At 32.6% G+C, this 22710-nt stretch overlaps 1 protein-coding gene across 3 annotated transcripts in view; it reads right to left on the bottom strand.

The window, feature by feature from the left end:
• RNGTT (RNA guanylyltransferase and 5'-phosphatase) overlaps nucleotides 1-22710 on the bottom strand; it is a gene marked incomplete at both ends in the record, with an annotated part of 240335 nt that overhangs the window by 36313 nt on the left and 181312 nt on the right. For all 3 annotated transcript variants that reach the window (XM_084228320.1, XM_084228321.1, XM_084228322.1), the window contains one exon: nucleotides 7083-7149. In XM_084228320.1, coding sequence (XP_084084446.1) covers nucleotides 7083-7149 — 67 coding nt within the window. The remainder of the gene's footprint in view (nucleotides 1-7082; nucleotides 7150-22710) is intronic.

The following is a 22710-nucleotide window of genomic DNA, read 5'->3' as shown; positions in this document are numbered from 1 at the left end:
TGTTTGTGGCCATAGTCATTAAGTGTTACTAAGTTTGGGCAGTAACACTACCAAGAGGACCTTGCCAAAAAAGAACAATACTATAATATACTTTTGGAACTTGAGTCTGCAATTATTGTGTGTGACTTGTTTTTAACTAGTTAGTAAATAATGAATGGTTTTCAACATCTGGAAAGTTACATATGGGCTCACTTGAGTCCATCCTGAAGCACTCTGTCAGCAAGTGTGAAGGATAATAAGTTGTCAGCAACTTAACAGCTATTGCATACAGAGAGACTTACGACTTTCATGAGGGTTTGTTGGATTTTTTAAAACTTCTTTCATTTTTTTTAATGTTTTCTACAAAAAGATAGCCATGTTCTTCCTTACTACTACAATATGAGACACTGAAAATTTGCCTCTTTATTTATAGCATATATTTAGCCATTTTTTAAATGAATACATCAAGCAAATATTAGAGCTGATTCCACTGCTTTCGACTATTTACTCACCTCCATTTCTTTCTAATTTTTTTCACCCAAGGGAGATCTTACCTTTCTTTTGCTATTCTCAAAGTATATGAAATCACTCAGAAGACAGAGTAGGTATGGAAGGCTCCCTACTATTCTTGTGAATTAGGATTTTTTTGAAACAGAAAATAGCTTTACTTGCTCCATAAAACATCTTAAATTACTTCTCATTTATCTTTTCCTATACTCTTCTCCTCCTCCTTTCCAGCATCTATGACATCTCATCATCTTCTTCCCCTCCAAAGCTACTAGAAGGGCTATCAACTCAGGAGCAGGCAAGCTTCCTTACTAACATTTCCATTGCATAAATGTGGCATTCTCCTGCCAAAATCATGGCAAAGTTAGTCAGTCAAATCCTACTAGCATGCACTGTTTGCCAGACTGTGATTAGTGACCCAATTTCCAAGACAAAAGTAAATTTAGTGGATTGAGACCACCATTTAAAAACTGAGTCATGGGCTTCCCTGGTGGCACAGGAGTTAAAGACACAGCACTACCCTATTTCCAGCCACTGGGGCATCAGTTTGATCCCAGCCAGGGAGTTAATCCACATGGCACAGCACTCTCCTGTCTCACCCCCTGCTCCCTTTAGCAGTGTATTTCAGTAGATCTGCCTGTACTGCTCCCTACTCTGTCTCTGGTGAATCCTCTCACCCACTTACCTAAACTGAGTCAATAGAAAAATAAACAGCAGGATGGAAAACACAGTTCTAGCATCACACTTGGAAACTTCAGTTTATGTTGTGTGTTTATAAATATATGTATGTATATGTGTAGTGCTTCTCAATTGGAATGCATTTCTTATATTCCCATAGGTCATGGTCAAAAGTTTGGTAGCTTCTAATATGGAATAATCAGTCCCAGGGACCGAATCTCTTCCTGAGGAATACTGCAGATATTTTAAAAATTTAAAATATGGATCTTAGATAATTTCATTTCGTAAAGAGTGTTAATCTAATAAACCAAATATTTTCTAAAAGTTAATCAGTCAGCAAACAAATAATTACCATCACTTTTCTAAGTATTAAGTTTTTTTTATAATAGACACCAAATACTTTACCACTAAATTTAATTTCCTCTAAAAATTAAAATCAACAATCAGTAAACTCAAAAATATTTTTTAAAGATTTATTTATTTATACAAACACTGGGGTACAAGTCAGAGGTGCAAGAGGGTGAGAGAATTCACCAGAGATAGAGCAGGCAGCAGAACAGGAAAGAAGGGCCGAAATACACTGCTGAGGGGAGCAGCAGGTGAGACAGGAGAGGTCTGCCCCGCCATGTGGGAATCTCCCTGGCCGGCCAGGAATCGAACCAGCACTGCAGAGGCTGTGGACAGCTTTACAGCGTTGCGCTCAACCCGCTGTGCCACCGGGGAGGCCCTGAAAATTATTTTTAATAACAATCTGAGCTTGATACACCTTAAAGGAAAATATTCTACTTTATTTTAATAAACAGAAAAAATTGATAGGAAATGATCTGATGAATTTTCAAAATTGGAGACCATTATTTCCTTGCCTCTACTGCATAGGCATTGGAATACAAATAGCAATCTTATATACTTCCTTAGCTGAAAAAGGTTTTTCTTAAATGCAGGCTGAGAAACTTAGAGTATGAGACTGTGACTAATGGCACCCAGTTCCTCAGCAGGACAGAACCAACCTCTGAGGAAGAGAATAACTTAGCTGTACCAAGTATAAAATAACTGCCTCAGAAAAATGATTATATGCCTTACTTTATACATGGCTGCAGCATGGAATTCATAGTTAAAATATAGAAGACTTTTTTTTTTTTTTAGCCATTCTTTCTGCAGTGTCAAAGTAGAAACTGTCTGACTCAGCCCCACAGCTTTTCACACTTCTTAGGCTGTCAGAACTGGAAGAGGCAACTAATACCAAGCTATGTGGGGAGGGACAGCCCTGTGGCCTGGAATCTTCCATAACAACCCCTGGGTTGACTAAAAGTAATGCTGTCAGGTTTTGGTCTTTGTTGGTTTTAAGGCTATGGCTGTTAAGTGGAGGCTCCAGGACTAAAAACCCTTGAGTATAACATTAAAATTTTGTACTGGGCTGCAAAATGCTCTAGAAAACATCACAAAGTAATAGGTATAAAATATAAAAAATCCTTAAACTTGAAATGCTTACAAAAATAAACTATAAATAATATATGCACACACAATTAAGATAAGGAATTATGCAAAGTTATTGGTATAGGGAAATATATCTGTTCTCTCCTCCCCCCCCCACAGGGGGCTTCTGAAAAACGTAGTAGTTTAAAAGCTACAAACAGGAATTAAGCAAAATTTTATTTTAACCAAACTTCCTTTCTAATTTCAAAGGCTACATAGAAGGTATAATAAGTCATATCTCTCAATAAGAAAACTCTTAAGTCGTCTACTGCCTAGTGTATTTAGTAACTTAATACTGATAAAGTTGTAAGAAGTTCAATGATATTCTTGGATGAGGGTAAAATTTGTGTCATTTATAGCACAAAACAATAAAGTATATGAGGCAATTTCTTTTTTATTTTGTTACAACTCATTATAAAATTATCCTTATTTCAGTTTATTTTATTTTAGGATAAAACAAGAATCATGCATGAATTATATTTTAGGATAAAACAAGAATCAAGATATTCAGATGACAAATTTCCCCTGAAAACTTGAAATTTATGTTTTTAAAACCTTTTTGGCACTAGAAAACTTGGAGAAACATTTTATTTACTTCTTAGGATTCTTAATTTTGGGTCCTTGAATGCACTTCTGTGGGGTTCATGAATTCTCTGAAAATATAAGCGCGTGTCTGTGTGTTGTGTGTGCGCACACGAAATTTTTCTAGGTAGACAGTTCAGTTTTTATAGGATTCTGAAAGGCATCAAAGGTCCAAGAGTAGAATTATTAATTATTCTTAAATTAAAGTTATATATATTGAACTAAGCTTATTTTTAAAAAGAATCTTCCCAACGACTCACAGAAGATGTTGAGATAAAATATAAGTTGGAATAATTTCCTCTAAAACTAAAGTAAACCTGAAACTATCAATAGTATGATGATACACTGGTCTGAGATTATGATGAAGTCCCATGTTTGTATATTTCCATGTCTTTATCTAGGGCATAGTTAAAAAACAAAACTAAAAGATGGATAATAATGGCTGTGTGCGTGTGTGTGTGTGTGTGTGTGTGTAAGTATTATCATGTTATAACGAATTTCTAAATTCATTTAACATTTGTCCAAAAATCTATTTCCCTTTTGTTTTTCTTTCTCTCACTGTGACCTTTGTAAAATGGAGTTCCTTTTTAGAAATACATCCCTAAAATGTCTCTTAAACAAATAGCCTCTAATACCAAGCCACTCACTGTAGCTCTGTGATGTTCATGAGTAAGAATTCCTTTTCTAAAATACTCAAGTGAACAATTTCCTATCTTGATTTATTAAAAAAAAAAACTCAATACCAAAATGGTCTTAAGAAAAGAGAAACAGTTCCATTTATTAAAGCTTATATCTGATATTTATGCTATATAGCATCATATCATTATATTTAGCTTAATGGGAGAAAAATGAACATAATAGATACTAATATTTCATGTCCATGAGTAGTCAGGTGCAAGGCAAAGGAGGAAAGTAAACTTAAATTTCTAGTCTAATCTTAAGCATTTAAACTATGATTTTTTTACTGTTCTACAATTAACTTATAAGTATTCCAATTAGGTCAGGATGTTTATATAAGATTTTCTCCAAAACCACAGTAATTATGAAATGGCCTCAATAAATAATCATAAGAAATTTTTTCACAGTATGTGAAAGAAATCTTTCCCACAGCAACATCAAAAGAGAAAGATACCCTAAAATAATAGTTTTTTTCCTATTGAGTTGATTATCCAGGCATGAAAAGTTGACAAAGGACTGACTATCACTGGGCTTGTTAGGAAAGGCATGGATAAAGAAAATGTTACATTAATGAATCAGGTGAGAGACTGCAGAATTATCCTCACACATATTTACATATTCTTAGAGTATGTTTTTGAGAACATGTAACATACATACAAACACACAGAACACACACACAAATTCTACCCTAAATATATCAGATAAGGCTCTCATTTTTTAGTTATTTCAGTTATGATAAAGAAAAACAGGATTTTCCAAACCACTGGAGAGAAAAATGTTGAACTTTCAAAAATATTCCTGCAGAAACTTACTAGGATTCCTGGCTACAGAGTTGAATTTGGTAAAAAGAATAGTGGGGAAGGTTTTTGAAGGGACTCTTACCAACTCCACTCATGTTCCAGGGATATTAAAAATGGAAGAAGAAAAAAATGTATTTGAATGTTTATCATTAATACATAAGGTGACAGAAAAGTTCAAGGGTCCACAATTTAAGATCCTATAGATGGACTTCGCAAACTGTTTTGATTTAAATTAAATTAAAGGAGTTATTTGAAGAGATGCTGATGCTATGGTAACTCAGATAAAATTTTTTATTTTAAAATGTCAATAATGTGACTTAACCGCCTCAGTATTAAATATCTTGTTTATCCTATTCAGGTTCAGTTCACTCTGAAAAAATCCTTGTTTTTTAAAGCATAAAAACATGTCATAAATACAAACAAAAAAGAATTTAAACTCACACCCTTTAAATGAACAGGAGAAAAATTAGTGTCAAGAAACAAAAGTAAAGAAAAATAAGAAAACTAAACAAAAAATGCAAAACAATTTTTTCAGGCCTATCAGAAAACATCAACAAAAATCATAAAAACAAAGAAAAGGGATGATTTCAAACCTTCCTTTTTACTAACTGCCTTTGATATTCAGATTATTTTACTTCTTACAGGAAAGCCTAGTTGTAATCTAGGATTCAACCCTCAACCAATATTACTATAAAAACAATTTTTGACGTAACAACTAAATGCAATCCCTCAAGATCAAGAATGTCTGTTCTCACCATTTCTATTTAACTCTTGACTGAAGTTTTTAACCACTACAGTAAAACAAGAAATAGCAGTAAAACATATCCAGATCAGAAAGAAGAAAAACTGTCTTTATGAACAGATCTCATAATCATGGATGTAAAAAAAAATCCCATGAAACCTATTTTTTAAAAACTACTAAAATAATTGAGCATATCAAAATTAGAGGATTTTAAGTAAACACAAAAAATTATCTTTTTATATAATGAACTTACACTGAAATGAACTTATACTGAAATAAAAACAATTATATTTCAGTATAATGAACTATATTTCAGTATAATGAACAGGATAATTACATTTCAGTATAATGAACTTATACTGAAATAAAAATAATTTTATAATAGCATTAAAATATATTTATGAATTTATTTTAAAATGTGCAAGACCAATACATTGAAACAACAAAATAAAAGACAAAATAATAGACATAAAAGATCTAAATAAATGGAGAAATATGTGGTCCTCATGAACAGAAGACTCAACACTGTTAAGACATCATTTCTCCTCAAATTTATCTACAGATTCACTGTGATCCAAATCAAAATTACAGCAAGCCAATTTACAGAAATTGATAAAATGATTCTAAAATTCATTTGGAAATTAAAAGAACCTAGATTAGCCAAAAGAAGACTGAACAAAAAAAAAAAAGGTGGAAAACTTATGCTACCTGACTCATGACTTCTTATAATGCTACAATAATCAAGGTAACTGTGGTATTGACAGAAGGCTAGGCACATAGATCAACAAAGCAAGAACAGAGTTCAGAAATAGAACACTGATATGCATAGCAACATGGATGAATTTCAAAATGCTAATGCTGAGATAAAAGAGAAATGGGACAGTGTGGAGGGGGAGAGAATGGAGAGACTTAAGCTTTCATTCATATAAAATTCTAAGAAATGCAAATTAATCTGTAATGAAACGAATCATAAAATCAGAGAAGCAGTTGCCTGGGGGTATAAAGAAAAAAAGAAAGACAGTAGGGGCTAATTTCAAAGGACACTTTTGAAACAGACATGTTTATCATTTTGATTGTGGTAATGGTTTCACAAATGTAAACAAGTTAAGATGTACCAAATTGCATATTTTAAATATGTACAGATTACTGTATGTCAAATATACCCAAACAACACTGTGAAAAAATTTTAATAGCAAAAGAGGTAAACTACAGAGTAATGTATGGCCCTAAATGTACCCTTCTTAACTAATCATGAAATATGCTTTGGTCAAAGTCAGCTTTACTATGGGCAAGTTTCACATAATTCATTCATTGAAAAGCTGAATTAATGGGGGGGTGCAATTGTATGGGGAATATAACAAAAATGATAATGCATACGTTGTGCAAAAAATGAAAAATGATGCAAGAATTATATAAAGTAAAATATTAATTTATAAAAAATATAAAAATAAATAAAAACCCATCTCACTAGGGGAAAAAAAAGCTGAATTATTTCTCTAGTAGAAATATGCAAAATCAAATGAAATTAATTCATGTTCACAATATTTTTGACATATTTTGATATATTTGATGCTGCTCATAGGTTTTTGGTGGACAAGTGAACTATATCTAGGAAAAGTATAATGGAAAATGAGCAATCATACCTTGATTTGTGCAAAGGGTCTTTCATAACCTCCAACGTAGAGAAGGCCAACATTCTGCGGAAGTAACCTACCAAGGAGGGGAGAGAAACGCACTATTTATAAAATATTCTCCTATAAATAAAAAGTTGTATATTTATCAAATTTCATTCCACAGACACTGAAAAAATATCTGTGCGATTATTCTTGTCTTTTGCACTATGGGACAGTATCCAGCAAAGATTAAACAACCCTAACAAAAAGTAGCCTTTCATAAGAAGTCACATTTTTTAAAGATGTATTTATTTCTTAGAAAAACAATAAATGCACACAACACCAAAAATCAATCCATAGAGAAGATAGAAATAAACCATGGTTACTTTTCCTGCATCAACCCTCCCTATTCTGACCTCAAAGAGGTCTATATCACTCTTGACTATATTAAAGCATTGCAAATGAAGAAATACTACCCATTAGAAATGTGCTTGTGGAGTACGTAGTAACAGAAAATAAGAGGAAGGCATAATTAAATATTGTTTATCTCTTTTGTTTTAATCATAAATCTCTTCCTAATGTACACAGTGAGTAAATTGATGCAACTTCAGTCTTAGCATGGTTGTACATAAAAAAACACAAAAAAAATATTTGTCAATACTCCTTTCCTAAAGCCATTAGGACGAGCTATGGATCCTCAGAGTCTGGATAATGAAAGTTAATAGAATTTTAGGGCAGATAAAAGAATTCTAATTAATTATCACTAGGATGACTGTAAATTCTATTGCATCAATCTGAGAATGGAATAATGAGTATTATCTAAAGTGAAGGAAAATAAAATGCAAACTCAAAATAATCAAACAGAAGATTCTCAGTATATCTTAATAGTCTAATCATGAAAAATTAGAATACAAGATTATCATAATAATCATGATTATCAAACCATATCTTTTAAATTTAGTGACTCAAAAACCCTACTTCAGTAATTCTAGAATTCATTTATTTATAAGTTAATGTCCCTGAAATTAGGATGTCTCTGATATTCTATAGTATCTTATCAACCCTGTCACCAGGTAACAGCTGTGAGGTAGTTGAGTGATTAATTTCCACTGACTCCGTGAAGTAAGACTAAGAAAGCATACTCTCAAGACATCTAAGATTTTAAGGGAAAAAAAGGTAGATATTCAGTCTCCTAAGGATATCCACTGTTTCCTACATTCTTTAAAGGTCTATGAGGCACTTAAGGCCAATAAAAAGAATGTTAATCACTGATGAACAAAACCTGAATTAAACCAATATAGCAAAAAGCTGCTTACATTTGGAATAAAGTTATAAAGCATTTTAGGATTTTACTGAAGGTAATAAACAAAACTAAAGATACTTGCTGACTGAATGCAAAAAAAAAAAAAAAAGGACACAGAAAAAATCTCAGATCTCAACTGTGAAATGGAGAAATTTCTTAGCCATCATTCGACAAACAAATAAATCCAACCAACAAAACTTTAAATCTCTCACAAGTAATTGCTAATATCAAAAATTTAATGTTAGTTATGTATAGTGGTAAGTCATTTCCTTTATAACAAATGTTCAGAAAAAGCTTGATAAACTCCATTTTGCAGTAAGAATAGTCACTGTTCATACAAATAGATGTTAGGAAAAAAAGAATAAAAACTGGCTGACATTTAAAATTCAGTATGCCTCTAATTATCCTGCATATGCATTTCAGGAAGCTTGCCAATATACTACAGAGCATGTCCCCCTTCCTCCAACGTACTTATCTAATAAATACCTTTCCTAACCAAGAAATTTCTTAAATATATCAGTTACATAGCATATATATGTATATAAATTTCACTTTTTAAAACTGCTCTTTCTCTTTCATGTACCTACTATTCTTTAACATATATTACCACCATCATTTCAGTGGATTTTAATATGTTATGGTAATGTAAAGCTGTTGTGTATATAATAACACTTTGAAAATGCAAATTTCCACTTTTAAAATAGGACATTTCTTAAAATGTTTTTACTTTTCAAAAATTATTCTAACAAGATATATATATATATATAATTATTTTCAAATAATAGGCACCATTTTATCACGACAGTATACTTGTGTATAATATAGCAATCACTCGTTTTAATTCCCCGGAGTAAGGCATTAATTCAGCACTGATAGAGGCATTTATATGTATGTGTTAAAATAGGAACCTTGACTTATTTAGTACCAGGAAATTGTTTTGCCCTTAAGTTATATGGACATTAACATAATTCTTATATAAATGCCAACAATTTCTAAAATATCTGCTTGTAACTAAATGCTTTACAGCTCCTCCAGTTAGAGGTTTGAAGAAAGAACATTCACAATGGTGACTATCAATAAATTAACCTAAAAATATCTGGACGCAGACCTTTCAATGTTAACTGATTTAAAGAGTAGTCCCTTGTACTACATACATAGAGAACATACTGTTTTCCTTCCAGTAAGAATCCAATTCATGGAGGGTGTGAAGAATTCTTACAATGTAGCTGTTCAAATCAGCCTAAAATCTTTTTAGCCTTTATTGCTAAATAAAGTTTTTTTCAAACCTTCAAAAGAAAAAAAAAGAGGTCCTGATGCCACAAAAGAACTAAAATACAATCTTGTACAATGGTTTTCAGAAATTGGACAACAGATGGTATAGGTCAGAGGTCCCTGAAAGCAAGGAAGCAAATGAAGTGAATCCTACCACTACCCCAACTCACTATCTGGAGTTTTTTAGATCACAGTGCATGAAGTGAGAATCCGGGCCTATAAAGTCCAAAACATTTAAAATCTAGTCCTTTAGAGGAAAATAAAATGTCAATTCCTACTCTAAAGAAATGAAAACATGTCTACAAAAGACTTGTATACAAGTTTCATAGTAGTTTTATTCCTAACAGTCCAAAATTAAAAACATCCCAAATATCCATTAACTGGTGAATAGATAAGTAAATTGTTAAGTATCTATGCAATAAAATACTACTCATAAATAAAAAGAAAATGACTACTGATACATAAAACAACATGGATGAACTTAGGGTGGAGAACAGTCAGAAAAGGGAACGGCACATAATGTAGGATTCCATTTATATATAATTCTAGAAAATACTGAATAGTAGACTGATAGTATGGAGGGAGAAAGGGAAGAAGAAAATGGAGGAGGAATTAGAAAGGGGCAGGAAGGAAACTTTTGGAGGTGGCTGGCACCTTCATCATCTCATCCTGAGAGTGATGATTTCACTCATACAAACCAAACTGTATACTTTAAGCGCAGTTTTTTATCAGTTACTGCTCAAAACTAAAAAAAAAAAGACTTAAGCACAAACTTCATTTTCTAAACTTTGTTTAATATATTTTAAAAGGAAAGTCTGCATCTGTTCACATCTGAGCCTACAAACAATTCTAAATTGGTTCACTTTCTTTCTAAGGGATAGTTGATTATTTGAAGAATTGTCTGTACAAACATGAAGCAGAATTACTGTGACAAGCGGCTTTTAACAGGAAAACCACTGAACACACCTAGTTCCCTGCCTACTTTGTTATCTAATGATCTACTCTGGGCTTACTTCTACCTAGAAAAGAACAAAGAATGATTTACTGACCTCAAATACAAATACCTAAAATCACTTGAATCATCATTATATCCATAAATTTTCACTTCTTTGACACTGATCCTATGATGTATGTGTAAAGTATGTATGTTGATAGGTTAAGCGAATAAAAACTTTATTTCCTGTATTGGGTAATAATGATTCCTATTTGTTCCCCTCTATTTTTGTTGGAAGAGTTACCCTTGTATATTCGGACAAGAATTTGTGAGGTCCTCCTTTCCCCTAGGAATATGTAGGAACATTATGTCAAGAACCTGTTTCTGCAGAAAAAGTACAAAAGATGTTCTGGAGACTAGAAACAGAGAAATTTAAGCTGAGTGAGTATAATTCACAATTCAATGTTTTTCAGTCTAAATTACAGCACCATTTCACATGTTACTAGCTATTTCAATAATAGCTATGATCAATCAAAGAGGAAAATGTTGTATTTTAAATCACAGACCCTAGAATGACTGAGATTGTTATATTTCACATTGAAAAAAAAAGTCACTGCAAATCTGAATTTCAGTTTTATAGAACTCTCCACAAAATGCTGACATGTGACCTATCACAAAAAATAGAGAATTGCTGAGGAGTCTCATTGATAATATATACATTAAATCAGTCTTCTATTATTAATTTTAATTTAAATACTCCCCTGGTATATATTATTATCCATCCCCTTTCTTAATATGTGAAATATGGCATATTTTGAATTATTAATTTTTCATGGCAAGGCATGTACTAGTTATCCTTATTTGTGAAGAAAATTATCATTTTTATGTTCCTATTTATAATTATGAAATCAGCCTGTTTTGGGTTAGTTCAACAGACATTCCTGGCTTAACTGAATCAGTCTGTCAGAGTAACCACTGTCAGAGTAATCCTTGAAGGAACTGTTAACCTAGCTGAATAGTTCATGTAAAAAAATAACAGTTCATGTAACAGTTCAAATAACAGTTCATTTTATCCTTTAATATATGTTCCAAACAAATTTATAATGATATCATACTACTACTTCAAATTTAAAAGTAACTGACTAGAATACTGAATTGTATGTCAATTCTTTTACTTGTAAATCACTGTATTTATCCTTCATGTATGCCTCAATAACCTAACAATTAAAGGTCAACATAATGTGTGAGATAATTTAACCTCAGCAATATAACTACAAACTATTTTAAGTATTCAAGAAGTTATAGAATCTTGTGCTCTGGGCTGATAGTAAACCATTAGATGCCCATAAAACTACTTCCATTGGATGGATAATGGTGGCAATGATAAAAAGCACGATAATTTTAACATTTCTTAAGGCCATGAATATAAACTAAATGTAAGATGACTAGAACTACATTTTATAAATGACTTAAAGATCTCCATATTCTCATGGTAAAGCTTAATTGGCTTATTCCTAAAAAGACAGAGATTATCTAAAAATTACAATATTTTTCCGTTCTTTTTTTTTCGCATTCTGTTAAGCTTGATGGGAATTCCTAAGGCAGGTTATGGTCATTACAACTTCAGAATGTCTTGGGCAAAACAGGAGTAATCATATAATGTTTATCTTTTCCTTAAGCAAGCTAACCAGGTTATTGGAATGACTTATTTTCAGAAACAGTATCGAATTATATAGCCATCTCATAAAGTCATTTCATAAAAGACATTTTAAAATATGGATTTTAAATCCATTCTTTGCACTCTGCTCTGGTGTTCATAGCAGCACTATTCACAATGGCCAAAAGGTAGAAACAATCTAAATGCTCATCAACAAAATGCAGAAGATATATAATGGAATATTAGTCAGCCTTAAAATGTAATGAAATGCTGACATGCTACAACAGAGATGAATCCTGAAAACACGCTTTGTGAAATAAGCCAGTCACAGAAGGACTCCTTTTATATGAGGCACCTAGCATAATCAAGTTCCTAGGAACAGAAAACAGAATATGAGGAAGGTACAGGGAATTATTTTTCAATGGGTACAGAGTTTCTGTTGGAGATTATGAAAAATTCTGGAAATGGATAGTGGCAATAGTTGCACAACACTGAAAATATACTGAATGTCACTGATTTATACACTTAAAAATGTTTAACATGATAAATTTTATGTTCAGCCCATTTTATTAGAATAAAAGTCAAAAATCATGCATTACTAAAACACATTTATCAGCAATTTCAAACATTTTTCTCTTCTTAATTACAGATTGTTCCAGACACTCCCCGCAACACACCCTCTTCTCCCAATCCCTTCAAGTTCACCCCTCTCTTTTCTATTGCAAGAAACACTTTCATTTCACATTGAATGTCTATCCTTCAATTCATCTCTATTTCTATAACTATATTCTTAGATATCTAGTCCTCCCTTTGATACCTTCCCAATTTCAACTTCTACTTATTCTTTCTTTTCTCAAAGAGCTATACTCTTTTCTTTCCTCTACTATGCCTGCTAACAAGGAGATTTACAATGTCAGAAAAGGTCATTCTGAAGTTGAGTCAACTAAAAAAAAATCACAAGAATGGATGATATTTATGGAAGTAATGCAGCTAGAAGAGAGAGCTCATAAATGGGGGTTTCTAGGTCCTTTTTGTGCAGATTCTTATGTTTTCAAAAGGATGGCTTGAAATCATGGAGTAAAACTGATTTCTAATGATGGTGCTTATTTTACAAAGACATTTTGAGGATTAAATAAAATAATGTATATATTTAATTAATGTTTGTTCAATCTAAATCAGCTGAATACATTAATGACCAAGGTATATTCTCAAAATATATGACATTTTAAAAAGAAAAAATTGCCTTGTATGAAACACTGATGTTTGTGGTTAAGGACAAATAAGAATTTATAAAAATTTGTTGATATTTATGAGGTTTGTGCATGTCTACATGTACCAGAGGGAGGAAAAAGAGAGAGGCAGATGGTCAGAGGGGAAGATGGAGACTGGCTGACATAATTAGCAAAAATGTTACCTGGATACTAGAAAAGTATACACTAACATAGAAGACCTAATTGTCAAAGCTCTAGCATAGCTTGGATAAACTATCCTACAGGATCATGTAATCCATTTTCTTTGATCACATTTTCACAGAGTAATCTTAGTTAGGCACAAATGGTACGGAAGAGTGTGTGTGTGTGTACATATGTGCAATAAAATATTACTATAATTACTACTAATAATTACAAAAGTAACAATGATAGCTATTTATTACTATAAATTACTACTAATAATTACAAAAGTAACAATTATAGCTATTTACTAAGAATGTCAATGTGCAAGGTCCTGTGCTATTTAATTTTATATTACATTGATCTTCTCTCTGGTATTAATTTTAATTTGAATATGCCATTATTATTAAGAATTTAGGATTGTCATTTAATCTTGTCAAAGAACCCCATGAGTTAGGTACCATTATTATCCCCTTTTAAAAATAAGGAAGCTAACAGACATAACTAATTTGCCTAAGGGTACACAGCATGTACAAGAGAGAATAGGGAATCAAACTTTTCTTCTTCTCATTCTTTGTCCTTAATTCTCATGCTGAATAGCATTGTTATAATAATTAAGAAATCTGATGAAAGATAATTAATTTCCCACATGATAAACTGACTAATGAAATCAGTTTGGGGTTTGCAAAACTCTATCCAACTAAGGTGTACAAAATATCTCTTCAGCCAAGATGATCTACTTTTTAAAAAGAGAAACTGGGGAATAAAGAAAGGAAGGAAGGAAAATTAAATGAAACCTATTTATCTTGGCTCTCTCCAATCTCCCATAACTTATGAAACTGTACCATCAACTAGCCAATTGTTTATTGTATTATCAGTTATTTATAGTCTATGTCAAACTCTAGGTCAGATAAGGGAAATTCCTACCCTCAGAAACTCATAGTCTTAAAGAGGCAAGTTTGAAGCAAACTATAAGAAACTAAAAAAACTTGGCAAACAGACTACCAAAGATTTTCAGATCCTCAAAGTAGAGGCTCACATGTTACATGAAAACTCTCATGTTGGTTTCTAGGGAATTAATTTAGATGCATTATGTCTCAACACTGGAACCACTAATACCCTTGGCATTTTAAGATGATCAAATATCGTGAAGTAACATCATACAACATTTTATATTATAAACCCAAGCCTTTAAAATAGTGCCTGAACCTACTAAACATAGAGCTTCCATATGATCCAGCAATTCCACTCCTAGGTATTTACCCAAAGGACACAGAAACATCAGTTCCAAAGAACACCTGCACCCCTATGTTTATAGCAGCTCTATTTACAATAGCTAAGCTTTGGAAACAGCCCAAATGCCCAAAAATAGATGACTGGATCAAGAAGATGTGGTACATATATACCATGGAATATTACTCAGCATTCAAAAAAGATAAACACATGCAATTTGCAGCAACATGGATGGCGCTGGAAGGGATCATGCTCAGCGAAATAAGCCAGAAAGAAAAAGAAAAATACCAGATGGTCTCACTCATAGCAGGAATCTAGAGAACTTAAATAAGGGACCAGGAAAATGAATAACTATAAGACAGTGAAAATCAAAATCAAAAAAAACTATGAACCAGAGACAGTTTTTGGGGAGTGGGGGGCGGGAGGGGAGGGATTGGGGTCAGAATGGGGGGGTTTGCAAATGTATGGGGAATATAAAAATAAAATTTATTATTTTAAAAAAAATAAAGATGTTATGTTGAAAAAAATAAATAAATAAAATAAAATAGTGCCTGGCACAAAGCAAGTGATCAATGGTTGCTTGGTAAGTAAAAAAAAAAAAAAAAAAAAAAAAAGGAAAAAATTGTCAGAAGAGGAAACAAAACAATACCTACCTCCTCAGCGAATAATTAACCAATAATATTAAGTTAGTCTAAAAAATTTTGTGATAGGTAATACAAATTCTTAAATGAAATTATGTGAAGAAAATTTCTATGTAGATTTTGTAGCTATGAAATATTTTTATATGCAAAACCAAAACTGTCAGCTGTAGTTTTGGCATAATCTATGCAAAATAAAGATTACCCAATCTAACGGAACTTCAAAGTAGAATTTCTAAAAAATTAAATGAAACACATAAATACACAAGAAGCTTAACAGTTTCCTAAAATAATCCTTCAAACTAGTTTTAGAAAAATGAACCTGAAATATTCACTCAAAGTTCAAAAATGCTGCTGGTATTGCAAACTTAGTTGGAATTAAAACATCTGAAGTCATCTGTGGTATAAAAGCCAACAACCATTATTTTGTAAATGTCCTCATTATAGCTATTAGGGTCCAAGTTATCTTACATCTAAGATCAAACTTAAATATCCCATCTTATTTCCTAAAGTTTAATTATTATTATAGAATTCACAAGTTCAGAGTCTCTAACTTTCTAATAGGAGATATTCAAAACAGTCTGGGATTTAAAACAGCTTCTTTCTCAAGCAAGAGTTTCTGTTTTAGGAGTCTGATTTGATTATATGTGAATGAGAGAAGGAAAGAAAAACATTGGAACAATATTAAAATCCCAACAATAAAAGAGACTTAATTCCCTGACTTCAAAACATAAAAAGCTACACTCATGACTTTTCATTTAATTAAGGAGAGCAAGGCAACAGCATCAAGCAAGCAGTATCAGGCAAGATTCCGAATCAGTATAAACACTGAGTACATCATCCATGCATTGAAATGTTCTTTTGAGGGATGGAGGAAGAACAGCAGTCTTTTGGGGTAATTAAATGAGGTAAAGCAATGTGTTGCTGCTGAGATCAGATTAATTTTATAAGAAAGTGGAGGTGTCTTACATGTTATCTTACAAAGTACAATAGTTGTACTTTGTACAATCTTTATAGCATATAAAACATAGACAATGTTTATCTATTAACATTATCTATGTTTTATATATCATATAACTCTTTATATCATATAAAACATACATAACAATCTTTATATCATATAAAACATAGATAATGAGAAAGAAAAGACATTGTGAATTTATTACATATAAATAATCTAGAGATGGACACAATTTGTTACTACAAATGAGAAATGGCACTGTCCGATTTCCTTTCAGGTATCTCATTAAAAAAACAGGGGGAACAGAGGACACATTAATATGATTCTATAATTTCAATGGTCCCAAGTAGTAAGTTGGAAGTTAAAAGAACACTTTCAGCTAGAACTATTTTTAAAAAGAATTCTACTACAATACCTGAATATAGAATGCACAGTTCAAGTATTTTATGAAGTATAATTTAGTATGGCAAATATCAAGGTAGCTTAAAATAAAGTGAAACAACTCCATGTGTTCAAGGCACAAATAAATATAAATTCTACAGGTGTACAGATACTGAGGGAAATGAACTATTTCATGCAATTTTAAGTTAAATGATCTGTCATTCATTAGAGCAGTACTCTAAAGAATATAATAAGTGTGGTAGTCTAAATTAATGAAAACATCCTAGAGAGAAATGCCACATTAGCGTCTATCTATCTGCTACTGCCATAACTAAAATCATCCCAAATGCTTTGCTTCAATTTTTTTCAGAGTACATGTAATATTGTTCATAAAATACCTAAAATGTTGCTTTCAAAGTATCTACTGGGGCCTCCCCGGTGGCTCAGCGGTTGAGTGCTGGGCCACCAGGTGAGGGTCCCACATGGCGCGCAGACCTCCCCTGCTGCCCGCTGCTCCCCTCAGCAGTGTGCTTGGTCAGTCTGCCTGCTCTGCTCTCCACTCCGACTCTGGTGAATTCTCTCGCCCTCCTGCGCTTCTGACTGTACCCAGTGCTTGTATAAATAGATAGATAGATAGATAGATAGATAGATAGATAGATAGATAGATAGATAGATAGATAGATACATAGATAGATAGATAGCTCAAAGTATCTACCAAATTTGTATTCACTGAATTTTAACCATAGTTTAAATGCAAACTGACAGTGAAAATGAATATTAAATTGTGTAATTACTTACAAACTATAAAGAGCACAGTACTTTCAATTATAGCTATGCCAATTATAATTATGAAAAACACTGATAAAAACTTTATGATACATTTTAAAATGCAGTTTCTACGAGAATAAGTGTATACTGATACAAACAGAAGACAAATATTCAGTTAAAAGCTATTGATTTCAGTTCAGTTAAAGCTGTTGATTCTTCATACATCTCTCTTCAGGAAGGGAGGGGGAAGTTGCTGGGTGCAAGGAGCACTGAGAAAGGAACAGAATCTATTTATACAAGAACTATATATGTAAGACAGAATCGATATGTTAAAAATAATGTCATAATTACTTTGTAGGAGGTATTTAATATTTCAGCTTAACTCTCTTCTTTTTATTAATATTTCATAACTTTCTTCTCATTGCTATTCCTCAAAAGGGTGTTTTGCAGAAATGAGGAAACTGGGCTATCATAACAAGATAAAAAGGCAAAAATAAATTTTATTGCAAAAACAAGAAAAGACAATTGCATTGACAAAAAGTTCTCATGCAGTAATAAAAGTGCAGGAAAAAACTGACATTTAGCATACCCTGCCTTAGAGAAAGTGACATGTCCACATTCATATGGGAACATTGTGGTAATAAGTTTATATAGCTGAATGAAAGGAAAGAGCTGACAAAGTTTCAATATAAATTTTGCTATTAAGATGTTAATTAAAAATTTCAGACAACAGGCCTCCCCTGGTGGCGCAGCAGTTGAGCTCTGGGCTGCAAAGCTGCCCGCAGCCTCTGAAGCTCCAGCGAGGGTCCCACATGGCGCAACAGACCTCTCCTGCCGCGCCCGCTGCTCCCCTCAGCAGTGTATTTCTTCATCAGTCTGCCTGTTCTGTTCCCCACTCTGGTGAATTCTCTCACCTTCCCACGCTCTGACTGTACCCAGTGCTTGTATAAATAAATAAATCTTTAAAAAAAAAAAATTTCAGACATGGACTTAGATCGTATTCTCTGATTTCCTTACCACTCAGCAATTACAAGACTCTTATTTTCACCAAATTTCTGGTGAATGTGCCAGTCATTTCCATCTATTATATTCTTTTTCTAGCAGTACCCATTTTCCAGATATAGATCCAGCGCCATCTCATCAATGAAGCTTAACTTGATTGTCCCACACTCATGGATTTATCACTGCTCTAAATTTTTTTGTCGCGTCAACAATCTGTGCCACACAATTTGGCTCTTATCTACATATTATGTATATGCTACACATAGTACATCATTGATTCATGTGTTTTTACTTTACCAACTATTCTATCACAACTATATTGTAACTTCCTATGGGAAAATAGTATCTAATGGTTCTTCAATGTTACAAACATTGCTTATCATTGTCCGAGGTAGGTATTCCAATAATATATTCAGTGAATATTTGTAGAATGATAATAATAATATAATTAAAATAATAATTATAATAATTATACTAATAGCCAACATTTATTAAATTATGTGTAGCAGACACTGTGCTCATGTACTTAGATTATTTTAATCTTCACAATAACTATGAAGATTACAATTAACACTGAGATTAAAATTAACCTCATTAACGAGAAAATAAAAGCTTAGTTTGGTAACGACCAATATAGTCTAAGCACTAATGTCAAGGAATTTGACATCAGAAAAATATGAAAACTATTACTCTTGTATATTCTGCTTTCAAAAGACACACATTGTAATGATTTCACTTATGTGGTATGCACAAAAAAAAAAAAAAACAGATGTACTTAATAAAACAGAAATAAACATTTAGACTATAAGGTCAAATTAGTGATTACCACAGAGGAAAAGGGGGGAAAGGGCAGATAAATCAGGTAAGAGAGATCCACTGTGGGGTGAAGTTCAGAGCTGGACTTTTAGTAGAAAACTTAGCATAGTAGATACCCACGCTGAAAGTTCAATGACACACACCTCACACCTGAAACATATAAAGTTATAACACAATGCTACTTTAGTTAAAATATATATTAAAAAGATGAAAAAAGTAAAATAAATTTTAAAAAAGAATACATCCTTAAAGATCTAACTCCTAAATTAAAGAAATACACTGTATTTGTGAGAAATGTTTCCAATCTTACTACCAATACCTCAAAGTAGACAATATGAAACCTCTTTCTTATATTTGACCTTACAAATGATACAAGTAAAATCAGAAAGAGAAGGGAAGAGACTGCCCTCCACAAATAGTACAGGCATTGTCTCTGCTCGGTAGAGACAAAATTTGCCAGGTAGAAATACATTTTTAAAAAGGAGAAGCCAGTGGTCACATGAAGTAGATTCCTTTTTTTTTTTTTTTTCATTCTGTCAAATGTTATGATCAACAAAAAAATATTCTGAAAGCACCAAGTAGTCATAGCTTTGGAAAAAAATAGGAATTATATACCTAGAATCAGCATATAAAAGGTATAATTGATCTATCTTACATCTACTCTTTGTATTCCATTAAGGTGATGATTGTGCTAGAAGGAACAAATCATGTTGCAGTGAACAAGCATCATTTATTTTCAGTAAAGTTAGATATATAATAGAATGACTTTAACCACATGATCAAGAAAAGTATTAATGTGAGCTCTTTATGACTTCTTAGTGAGAGAGAAGTCTGAGGCTTTTTCTCACATCTTCTCCAAAGTACAAAAGGCCTTTGAGATCATAAATGCTGTTTTACACTGGAACAACAGACTTTACCCCCAAGAATATAATATTTTAATGAAAGACACCAAAAAATCAAGTTTCACAGTTCAATTTAATAAACTGTATATATAGAAGGACAAATGGACTCAGGTGCAAGGGGTCCACAAGTAAGACTTCATCTGTCAATGTTTGCTTCTCTCTTTTTGTGTTTTTTTTTTAAATAGTATATTTGAATTGATTCCATATCAACAAATTTTATAATTTAAGTTGAACAAGGATTTTTTAAAATTTTTTATTTTTTACATCATTATTCACTTTTAAACAATATTTGCTTTCCCCCACCTGCTCAGGTGTAGTCCCCACTAGAATTTCCTTCACCAATGCACCCGTGCACCATCACAACAGTCCCCTGTCCTTCTCCCTCCCTCCGATACCTCTCCAGCCTCCTCCTCTGCAGTATGTCTCGGACTTTAATTGTCTGTTTTTGCTTTGTTGTGCTTTGTATTATTATTTTTTATACTGTTCTTATCTGGGTCCCCTATATCCTGCTATAAATGAAACCATCCGATATTTTTTTCTCTTTCTGACTTATTTCACTGAGCGTAATTCCTTCTCGTTCCATCCACGTTGCTGCGAATGACATGAAGAACTTAGATTTTTCTAGGCCAGGTAGAAGATTCCATTGAGACAGGGTTGGGGAAAGGAGGCACCCTTCAGATTGTGCAATCGAAGGCTTGGCTCTTTCATGCTGCAGTGATAGACCATTTCTTTATAATCCCTTTCTTGAATCAGAAGGTCCAGGAAGCCTTCTGCAGCTATCAGTTTCTCCAGTGGCCTGATGCCACTGATCACTGTTCCCAAGGTATCAGCTCTGCTCTATAGGTGATCTCTAATGCAGAATGTATATTTTGCTTGCATGCTGAGATCTGCTATTACTTGGACTTCAACATCTTCCCCTTCTTTCTCTTCCTTACCCTATGTGCTGGCAGTTATTGCCTATTGTGAAATCTCAATTTGGGGATTATGGCACCAGCTACAGTTTCCAGACTGTAGAGCTACTGTCCAATACTGGGGTAGCCCATTTTCTGAAATCTTCCATGATTCTGTACCCTCAGCTCTGCCCAGACAGCTCTCAGTGCTGTTTTACCAAAGCTTCTGCTGAATTTCAACCACTTTGGCAGCGCTATAAAATTGAAGGATTTTCTCTGTCTTCTAATTTCAGTAGAAATGGAATTTTTACAGTTTATTTCACTTCCCTGTTGTCTGTATTTTCCAGGAGGAAAAGGATGGATTTTGATGCTAAATTATCACCTTTAACTTTGGCATTAATACAAAGCAGGCAGAAGCCTTCCTCTGGGAAAAAAGCAATCTGAAAGGTGACAAGTCACTGCTTTCACTTCTTCAAAACACATAGTATTTAATTATTCATATTCATTTAGTGAATGAATTTCCATTGTTTATGGCTTACTATAGAAAGAAAAAGTAAATCTTTATAAATATTTACCTTAAAATATTATCGAGATTAAAAAGAAATCCTCTGGCTGAGACACTAACAGTTTTCAAAGTGGACTGAGATTGAATGGGAGAAAAGTATAAAGATGGAAAATAAAGGCAACAGAGATACTGCGTTCTCTGTGTTCTACTGAACACCGATGAAGTATTTTTAGAACACAGTTAATCTGTGATGGTAATCATATAAATACAAATGATAACTTTATTTATAATTTTAAAAATCATATAGCTTAGTATTTCTACAAATATAAGCCACCATTTGTACTTTTGGATTCTTGAGTAACAGGCACATTGAAAACAAAAGACGGAGATGAAAATAGATTTAATAATATGTTCAAAATTATTACCATTTCAACATTTTAGTAAATATCAGTTATTAGATATTTTACTTTTCTGGCACCAAAACGTCAAAATCTGGTATATATTTTATACTTACAGCACATCTCGTTTTGGACTAGTCACATTTCAAGTGCTCAATAGCCACAGATGTCTAGCAACTACCATATTGGAGAATGCGCATATACTGTAAGCAAACCATCTGTTCATTCAGGGATGTGACCTGAACAAAAATTCTCAAAGAATTCTACTGAAGAAATAAAAATTCTGCTCCATCTCAAGGTAGAATCCATGGTACACCCACTATTGCCAAGACTGCTTATACAATTCCTGTGCCTGTGAAAACTACCTAAGAAATTAGGTAGGACCAACACCATAAAGTCAAGGCCTGTTATTAAATAATATTTTGGAAAGTTAGGAGATGGAAAGGAGAAGCTGTAAGTAATCATCTGAGCTGAAAGGTCACACTCTTTGCAGAAAAAAATTCTAATCTCATCACTATGAGATTTAAATAAAATAGGTGATCTTGTTCATTTGAGTATCTTAAATTTTTCAAGTCTCAAAATATATATACACTATATATATAGGATA

This window comes from Talpa europaea (genome assembly GCF_964194135.1).
Source record: "Talpa europaea genome assembly, chromosome: 2".
Lineage (NCBI taxonomy): Eukaryota > Metazoa > Chordata > Mammalia > Eulipotyphla > Talpidae > Talpa > Talpa europaea.
Note: the sequence above shows the minus strand (reverse complement) of the source record. Positions and strands in the feature narration are given on the sequence as shown.